At 40.6% G+C, this 9,301-nt stretch overlaps 1 protein-coding gene across 2 annotated transcripts in view; it reads right to left on the bottom strand.

Moving 5' to 3' along the window:
- Positions 1-9,301, bottom strand: part of Dock1 (dedicator of cytokinesis 1) — a 542,363-nt gene that overhangs the window by 409,945 nt on the left and 123,117 nt on the right. For both annotated transcript variants that reach the window (XM_004625582.2, XM_012513454.2), the window contains exon 22: positions 5,340-5,474. In XM_004625582.2, coding sequence (XP_004625639.1) covers positions 5,340-5,474 — 135 coding nt within the window. The remainder of the gene's footprint in view (positions 1-5,339; positions 5,475-9,301) is intronic.

Consider the following 9,301-nt stretch of genomic DNA (forward strand, 5'->3'; position numbering starts at 1 on the left):
GTAGCCCTTGCATAATCCCAGTTTCCGGGAGGCTATAAACAGGCAGATCACAATGAGTCCCTTCTAGCAGTGAGATCCTGAACACCCCATAGACCCTTCCCTAAAATACAAAAAAAAGGAGTAAATCCACAAGAAAGAAGAAACAATTATATAGTTGGAGGCCTATAATAACAGTTTCATAATCCATGACTCTTTAATATACTTTAACTTCTACCAAGAGCCTCTCAAGGATAAAAGTATAATAATCTGTTTTTCTGAGGCCAGCTACCACATTTGCAACATGTAAATGGTTAGCCTTTTGCATAAGTCTCTTTAAAGCAGCTTGCTATGATGAAAGAACACTGGAGAAGTCTGGCTTTATCAAACAAAAATTAAGAGTCACTTGTTTGACCCACTTCACAGAGGAAGAAGGACTGAACTAAGTGACATATTGATGCACAAACAGATGAATAAAACCTCTGCTTTTTCAGTAAATAAGTATTCATTAACAAGGAATGACAAGATCTTTGTCTTTTAACTACCTTCCACTTTGTGACCCAGGGTGTGATTAAAAAAGTCAGAGCTGCATAACTTATTCATGATCAATAATTAATTATTCAGAAAGTTAACGTCAGATGACAGGCAAAAGCTCTACAAAATACAGAAAAGAAAGGAGCCAAAAGCTAACTAGATTTAGTCATTTGATTCAGCAGGGCCGATACAGAACGTGTCTGTTTCTGGCTTGCTAGCTAATTTGATCCGCCTACACAGAAAACACAGATAAAACAAAAACCAGTGGAGTTGAGCCCCTGGCTAGAAAAAAATCTTATGGTCTGTTCCCTCCTAGCCAAATGTTTTGGGCCAAAGCTTCTGAACTGCTGTTCTCATCTCAAGACAAAACGAACCTTAAACAAAACAGCAAGTAAAGAATTGCATAGGAAGAAAGACAGTAAGCCAACTATGATCAGCTTCAGTATCTGCATCTCCAGTTTCACCTCTTTGTTCTTTGAAGAGTAATTACTGTCAATTATGCCAAAATTTAACAAAGCTACAGTAATACATGAAAACGCAGCACACCATTTTGAAAAAAGAAAAATAATAGATCTCAAAAGTTTTTCCAACTGCAAAAGGAAAAACACACTTGTCAATTCCAGCTGTGAGCACAATTGTTTTTCTCCCAAGGTAATAAATATGTTGAAGGTAAGAAAATGAGAGCCCCGTTTTGTTTTCGTCCACACCTCTGCAAACACCCCATGCAAGGCCTGCTTAAAGCATGTCATGATCCAATATTCTAGACATCTGAGTGGGACACCAGGCTGCTGCTTAAGTAGCCCGCTCAGAGTAGGAATCTGCTTGCCTCCACAATGGGTCCTTGACACCACAGTGAATGTTAAGGGAGGACAATGAGTAGCTGGTATGAGCAGGACAATACACAGAGCTCTTGGCTTTATCAACCATGACTTTAAAGAGCTTCCCCCGCCCCCCGCCAAACAATCAGCATAGTACTAATACATCTCACCAGTTTTACTCCCATAGATTTAAACTAAAGAAGTAATTATCACACCTACAACTGTAGCTACAATTGCATCCTGCATATCAAAAAGGATGTATATGTCCTTCCTTCCCCTCGAGAATCCTACTAGGCAACCAAGATCCATATTTGGGGGGAGGGGGAGAACAAGATCATGAAACAAAGTCTGAGATATAGTCAGGGCTGAAAAACTCATTCTGTGTTAACAGAGGGAGGGACAAAGGAGAGAGGAGAAAAAGGAAGGAGAGGAAGTGAGATAGAAGGACCAGATATCTTAGTCAAGGATAAAGGCCCGATTCCTTGGGTCTTCATATACAAAAACAGTAGCACAAAGCATACTGTTTAGGGCAGAGGATACAGCTCAATGGCATAAGTGCCTGCCTGGCAAGCACAGGATCCTGAGTTCGATTCCTGGCACAAAAAGAAAAGACTGCTGTTTAATTATCGCCCAGCATAAACACGGGTCTAGGATCCTGGATCAGTGTGGCTACTGCACTGTGTAAAACTGCTACCAGGCCATCCACACACAGTAGGACTCAGGGGCTTCATTTCTAGCACGCGTACTTAACAGTGGATATGGATTCATTCCCTATCTGCTTGGATAGGTAATATCTGACTGGTAATATTAATGGGAACCACAGGTACTGGCTAGAAAGGCCAGGGATGCTTAGATTAGGACCATGTTGCCTCGCCTTTTAGAGACTGCTGCTACTCAGCTGTGTCCTGGACGCTCTTACCTCTTTTAACATCAAGTTACCCCAGCAAAGAATTTACCACACAGTACTGTGGATCACGCTGGTTCCTGCCGGTTCCTAGCTGGGACCCGGGTAGATGTATCCTGGTCTAGGTCCAGCAGAGAAAAGAAGGAATGCCTGAGTGCGTTAGGAGTACTCCCGACATATGTGCAAAGATCAACTGAGTACTTCACCCCAGGCTGACGGAATCCAGTGGGAATAAACCTCCCTGAGCTTCAGCCTGGGCGCCAGTGATTTAACATCTAAGAGACACTGGTGACAGGAGCGTTACTAAGAGGAAACAAAGGCTCCACTGAGCCTCCTTAAGAAGCATTTAATAAACTTAAATGGGTTTGGGGAGATTTAAGCTCTGAGGCAGCAGAAAGCTTGAATTAAAAGCATAAGGGAGAGGGGCTGGAGAGATTGCTCAGTGGTCTGAAGCACCTACTTAGAACAAGCTTGGCAAAGCATCAGGGACCGCGGTTCGATCCCCCAGCACCATATGCCAGCCAGCCCCGCCCCCTGGTGGGCTGAGCTGGCCACACACACACACACACACACACCCCACTCTCTCTCTCTCTCTCTCTCTCTCTCTCAAATAAATAAAAAAAAATTTAAAAATTTAAAAGCATAAGGGAGAGAATGCTAATTTCCAGTCCAATGTCTATTTCTCCCAGTACCTCTGGTTTTGTGGAAAGCAGCCATCAACTCATCTAAAAGTCCCTTCCAGTCTCCCCTGCACCCAAAGTAGTCACATGACATAGTTCTGCCAAAGAAAGGAGGCCTTTTCCAAAAAGAAAGGCAGGTATAGCTGTAATCCCCCTGCCTTCCCCTCCCCACTGACCAGAGCGTAGATGTGATCCAAGGAGGGACAGGCGCCCCCTTGGGACTAAGGAAACAGACACTTATGATGGCAAAGTATAAAGAGAAAAGGAGCGGAAGACCTAAGCACCCCCTGGGCCAACTCTATAAGATCCAGAATCTTCCTCTGGGCTCCAAACTGGGTGTAAAAGGAAAAAGAAGTGAACCTCACCTGTCAAAGCCCCCTAAATTAGCATCTTCTGTTGCACACAGTCAATAATATTCCTAAACACTATAAACCTGATCAAACCAAACCAATTCTATGAAGCGTGGCTCTAAGAACTTACTCCATTCGCATTTCAAAATTGAAAGAGAGCAGCAGAGAAATGACGTTACTGGTTCACCTGGGTGACCGCAATCTTCTCCCAAGCAGCACTGCGACCCAAAAGAGGTAGTACAATATTCACTCCAACAGAAGCACTCTGGTCACCAATACACATTTGGTTTAATGATGAAGCCCTGGGCACCCTCAGGGTACTCAGAGAGAAGACAAGCATCATCAAATACCGCCCCAACGTCACAAGGATCACTAACTGCATGGCAAGAAGCCTCTGCAACACAACACAAAGGAACCAAACAACAGGACTGCCACCATTTCACTCCGGTGTAGATTTAGGGGTTAGGACAACCAGAAGTTTAAAATCAATGGAGAAAATATAAAAGCCGCACACCACACATGGGGTGGAGGAGAGTCAACAAGTTCACCTGCACAGAACCAATGCCTTTGAAATAAAATAATACAAAATGCAGGAAAACACCCTAATTTACCTTGTTCTTTCCCATCCAACAATGAGAAAATCATGGGTGGTTCACACTCTCATGAAAAAGCGTTTGTCCACGCCAAAGGCCATACCTACCCATAAAGTATAATAAACAAGCAAGGATATCTTAGTCAAGGATAAAGGCCCGATTCCTTGGGTCTTCATATACAAAAATAGTAGCACAAAGCATGCTGTTTAGGGCAGACGATACAGCTCAATGGCATAAGTGCCTGCCTGGCAAGCACAAGATCCTGAGTTCGATTCCTGGTACAAAAAGAAAAGACTGCTGTTTAATTATCGCCCAGCATGAACACGGGTCTAGGACCCTGGATGAGTGTGGCTACTGCACTGTGTAAAACTGCCACCAGGCCATCCACACACAGTAGGACTCAGGGGCTTCATTTCTAGCACGCGTACTTAACAGTGGATATGGATTCATTCCCTATCTGCTTGGAACTTCTGGACATAATTGCTCCAGACGGATGCAAGTAATATACAAAGGAAATGAAAATGTACTGATTTGGATCCACCCTGTTTCAATTCCCAGTTTTCACTGACACTATGTCAAGAGGTCTCTGCTTTTTGAAGGCAAAATAAGACATTCTCTGACTCAGAGGGACATGGGCTCCTGAATCCCACCTTTGCGTGTAGAAGTCACTGCAAGAGGACCGCCAGTCTATGATAATTAACAAATACTGCTCAAGTGGGGCACCCACAGAGCCACCCTCCGAGCCCACTCCACCACGCCAGACTCAGAAGAGCCCATTTCCGTATCTCTGCAATCAAAAAAGTGAAACGCTGTAGGCCAAAGGAAGTCCCTTTGTTTTAGCAGCATGTCTTTTCATGTTATAAATGCTAACATATCAAATCCAAATATTATCTATCAAATAATGAAATCATTACCCCCCCATTTTCCTAAAGTTCAAAAGCAATTCCTAAATTAATCCACATAACACTAAAAATTTCCCTAAGCTACAGCACCTAGGTGTCCTTCTGCACACAAAGGAATAATTCTCTAGAAAGAAAAACATTCTGGTTGAAGAAAACAAAAGGAAGAAGCCCCAGAGCCTTCCCAAGCGAGGCAATTTAACTTGATATTGACTTCTCACTGTTGCTGCTCTGATCATTTTTGTTTGTTCTTCTGGGAATTTTTGCTATACAAAGATGTACTGAAAAGACCTGCAGAGTACTCATGGACATTTGGCTCTGTGTGTGAAGCATGACAAATACTGTCAGCAGCGTGTGGCTCGCAAGCACACGGTCAGACCCCAGGACAGGGGACTCTCCCCAGAGCCTGCGCTGCGCTGCACAGGAAGCAGGTAAGAGCTCCTACGCGCCAAGCCCGCCCTAGTAGTGCTAGCTGTTAGTGCTCCGCCGTGCTAGGAAGGAGCGAGAGCAACAGAAAGAGAGAAGCGGAAGCGATAAAGGAGAAGGCAGAGGTGCAGGACAGTCCCCGTCTCTCGGGGTACATACTGATTGAAGAGTATCCGGGAGCGCACGATGAACTTGAAGATGTATTCTAAAGCCTTCATCGCTTTGTACAGCTGCTCGTTGATGCTGAGCTTCTCCGCACTGTCCACGTAGTTCCTCAGGACTTTGGTCAGCTTCCTGGTCACAATGCAAAGGAACATGCACGGTAAGTTCAGAAAAAAGACATCTCAATTTTTAAGTCATAAATCCACAAGAGAGTTGATTTTATTTTGATTTCCACTTAGAAGTAAATGCATATTCATAGCAAATTTTCTAATCAGATAAAGTGACTGGCAAAATATATCGCAGGCACAAGGTTTGAACATTTAAGAAGCACTCTCTAACCACTAGATGTGCCAAGAATGTTTGTATTACATTATAATCATGTAAAATTAAATTAGTATTAACTAACTTAATATCCGGAAGAACGCAATCAGGTAGTACTATCCTTCTTTACAGATTAGGAAGCACAAGATTTGATAGGTAAACTAGCTTTTGCACAGTTAAACAAAACCAAGAAGATGTTTCCTTAGAGTCCACCAGAGCCATAAAACTTTTTTTCCAAAGATATTCCAAAAAGTGTTCCACAACTAAGCAATGTCACATAATCCAACATTTTGAACATTCTAAATGCCAGTGAATTATGCTCTTCACAGTGAACAAGTAAATTTTATGTTGTGAGGACTTGACCACAATTTAAAAAAAAAAAAAAATTTTGTATGATACAAAACAGTGTTGCTGAAAATCACTTCGAACATCTCTCTTTGCTTTAGTTCATTTTCTCTAAAACTAGAATTTTTACAAGGAAAGGTAAGTTTTAAAGGTCAATTTACAAACATGAAATGTTCTTAAATTTTGCTTGAATTTTCTAAAACTTCTTATTTAAAACGTAAGATCTGTATGTGGAAATAAGATAAATGGATTCAGGAAAAGACGTTAAAACCTTTCATCACATTTCTATGTAGAATTCCCGCCAAACGGCTTTGGAAGGAAGAGGACTCCCACATTTGTCTATATACTTCTGTCATAGTCTACATAAATTTGAGAACTGAGAAAGTAACTCCGTGACATGAAAGCATGAAAAGCCTTATCCACAACAAAAAAATTACATAATTTATAACATATATTGATCAGAATTATCCTTGAATTTTCCATCCTATTAAAGCTATAATTATGGAGCATCGATGCAAATAAATTATATATTGGAGGGTCGGGGAGATAAGTCAGTATATTTTGGAAACTGATTGGAATTCATCATTTCCTAAGTTATTTTATGTTCACAGACAGCCTTTTGTGATTATTTCTTCAGTAAAAGCAATGAAGAAGGCACAACAACAATCTCTCTCTTTGGTTCACATTTCAGTAATGAGAAAGGTCAAATGATAAATTTACTCAAAGTTTCAGAACATGTGAGAAGTTAAATTTAAACAAAAAAATTGAGAATTTTATTTTTAAATAATCAACTACTAACCCATAACTTCACAGAACTCATAATAACAACAAAGGATTCAGGATGTAACTCAGCTGCAGAGCCCCTACTCAGCACTAGTCAGGGCTGGAACTGATCGTATACACCATAATAAATTGTGGATTAAATAACAAGAGGTAAAGTTTTAGCTCAGCACCCTCAAGACACACGGAAGCCAGATGTCACTGAGGAGATGAACAGGGACAATATTTTTGGGAGGGTAAACTAGCACTATGTATTAGAATACCTGTTGGTTATGACTATCACAATAAAAAATATTCAGATTCTTTGGCATGAGCAATTCTACTTTATTTTTAAGTGTCAGTCACTTAATTAGACTTTTAAGAGCAACAAACCCAGAACACCATTTGTGAAGATAAATTCCACTGGTCTGAGCAAAAATGGAAGGCATGTGGTCCCAGAGCTGAGCAACAGCTTCTGATTTCTGGTAAAATCTAAATGCCTATCACTTTCTAATCAACCTATTACTCTGAAATGTAGTATTTCTCGTTCTCCATATCAAAGATTTCATTCACCCTTCGGGTGTCTGGGCTGCTAAGGCTGCTTCTTCTTGAGGCAAGCATCAGTGAGGTGTCTGAGGATTTCTGAATGACTGATATCGATTTGTGGAAGGTGCAATGACACACTTCTGGTGTGTTATATGCAGAGAAACACAATTAAGAGGCCCGGCCAGCTGCTTCAGAAAAACCATTCTCTTATCTCAGTGGCACCCAATGAAGATGATCAAATAGGGCGCAGGAGTGACACTAGTTTCACATGCTGAGGGAAGGGCTTCTGCCGAGGCTCAACGAATTTCTAGGTATATGTTCAGTAAGATAGTTACCTAGGCATGTTGCACAGCTTGACCACCCGGTACCACCATTCTTGTCACCAAGTGGCGTGTGTGTGTGTGTGTGTGTGTGTGTGTGTGTGTGTCTTGGGGCAGCGGTATATATGCATATGACCACACTATGTAAAACCACAGTTTTACTTCTTTTTTTCCCCCCATTCTTAAATCCTTGATTACTTTTCTTGCTTTACTATGCAACTGCAATTTAACTGCAAACAGACACAGTGTGAGCAGATAACTTTGCCTCAGTCCTAAGCTTTGGGGAAACCTTTTAAAATTTAGCGTTAAGTTTAAGACTAGCTATAACTGGCCAGGCACAGTGGTACACACTTGTAATTTCAACACATGGTGGGTAAAGCCAAGAAGATTTCCGTGAGTTCAAGGCCAGCCCTGAGCCACACAGTGAGTTCACAGCCAGCCTGAACTACAAAGTCAGACCTTGTCTAAAATACACAAAAAACAACCATACTGTATTGTGACATTTTTTCAAATCAGCTTGGAAATAATCCCATTTATGCCTAATTTTCCATGTGGTTTTATGATACATGGACACTGAACTGTACTTGGTGCATTGTCTGCATTTTGATGCTTACAGGTAAAGGTATGCAGGTACTTCAACAACGCTACTCAAGAGAAGTGGTGGGAGCCACCAGAACCTGAGCTGTCCAGCGCAGCAGGCACTTACCCGATGCGGCAACTTAACATTAGAAAGAGAGCTGGTGTAACCAAGAAAGGAAATTTCTAAATTTATTTTATTTAAATAGATACATCACTCTAGTGCTGTAACAAAGGACAATTCTGGTACTTCTGTGACATTTCATAAAGCAAAGATTTGGGGGAGGCATAAAAGTAAAATTTATAGCATTTTTCAAGATTATAAATCAGCTTCAACAAAATTATACATTTCTACTCATCAAAATCTACCATTAAGAAAAAAGGTAAGCAAAGCACAGAGAATGAAAGGTTCAAAATTTACATCTCACTATATAAACATCTAGCTCACAAATTAGGAAGAAAAGTTTCCAAATTCATGTTCAATTACATATATCTTACCAGTCAATAATAAAGAGATAAATCATAAAATAGACAATAAAAAGAACACCCAAATAAGTATTTTACAAATGGCAAATAAAAAATAAGTAGGTACCAAATATCCTTAATCACTAATTAAGTGCAAATTAAATTTGTAAAGATAAGATTTTTTCTCCACTACAATGGCTGAACATTTAAAAATCAGATATTAAATACTGACAAGACATTTGTAGGTGGCTGATGGAAACCCAAGAATGGTACAAACATTCTGGAGAACTGCCCTGCAAGTTCTTATGATGTAAACTACTTGGACATTTGGTCCTAAGTACTTACCACCCATGGGATACGAAAACTATGTCTACAAGACACTGGACAAATTATTACTAGCAGCTTTACTCAAAATGGATGAAATCTAGAAACACCTTACTCATATATCACTAAGAAAATAGTTAATCCTGGCACATTCATATAATGGCTTATTAGAAATAAAAGTTCAAGAGTAGACAAAAACAGATAGTGAGGTTAAACTTAACAGCGTAGGTTGTATGGTAATAACAATAAGCTTCTCTTCTGGAGGGTTAACAACCTAAGTTTGCAGACCAAAATTAGAGAAAA

Source organism: Octodon degus, unplaced genomic scaffold (genome assembly GCF_000260255.1).
Source record: "Octodon degus isolate 3935 unplaced genomic scaffold, OctDeg1.0 scaffold00010, whole genome shotgun sequence".
NCBI classification, from domain to species: Eukaryota; Metazoa; Chordata; class Mammalia; order Rodentia; family Octodontidae; genus Octodon; species Octodon degus.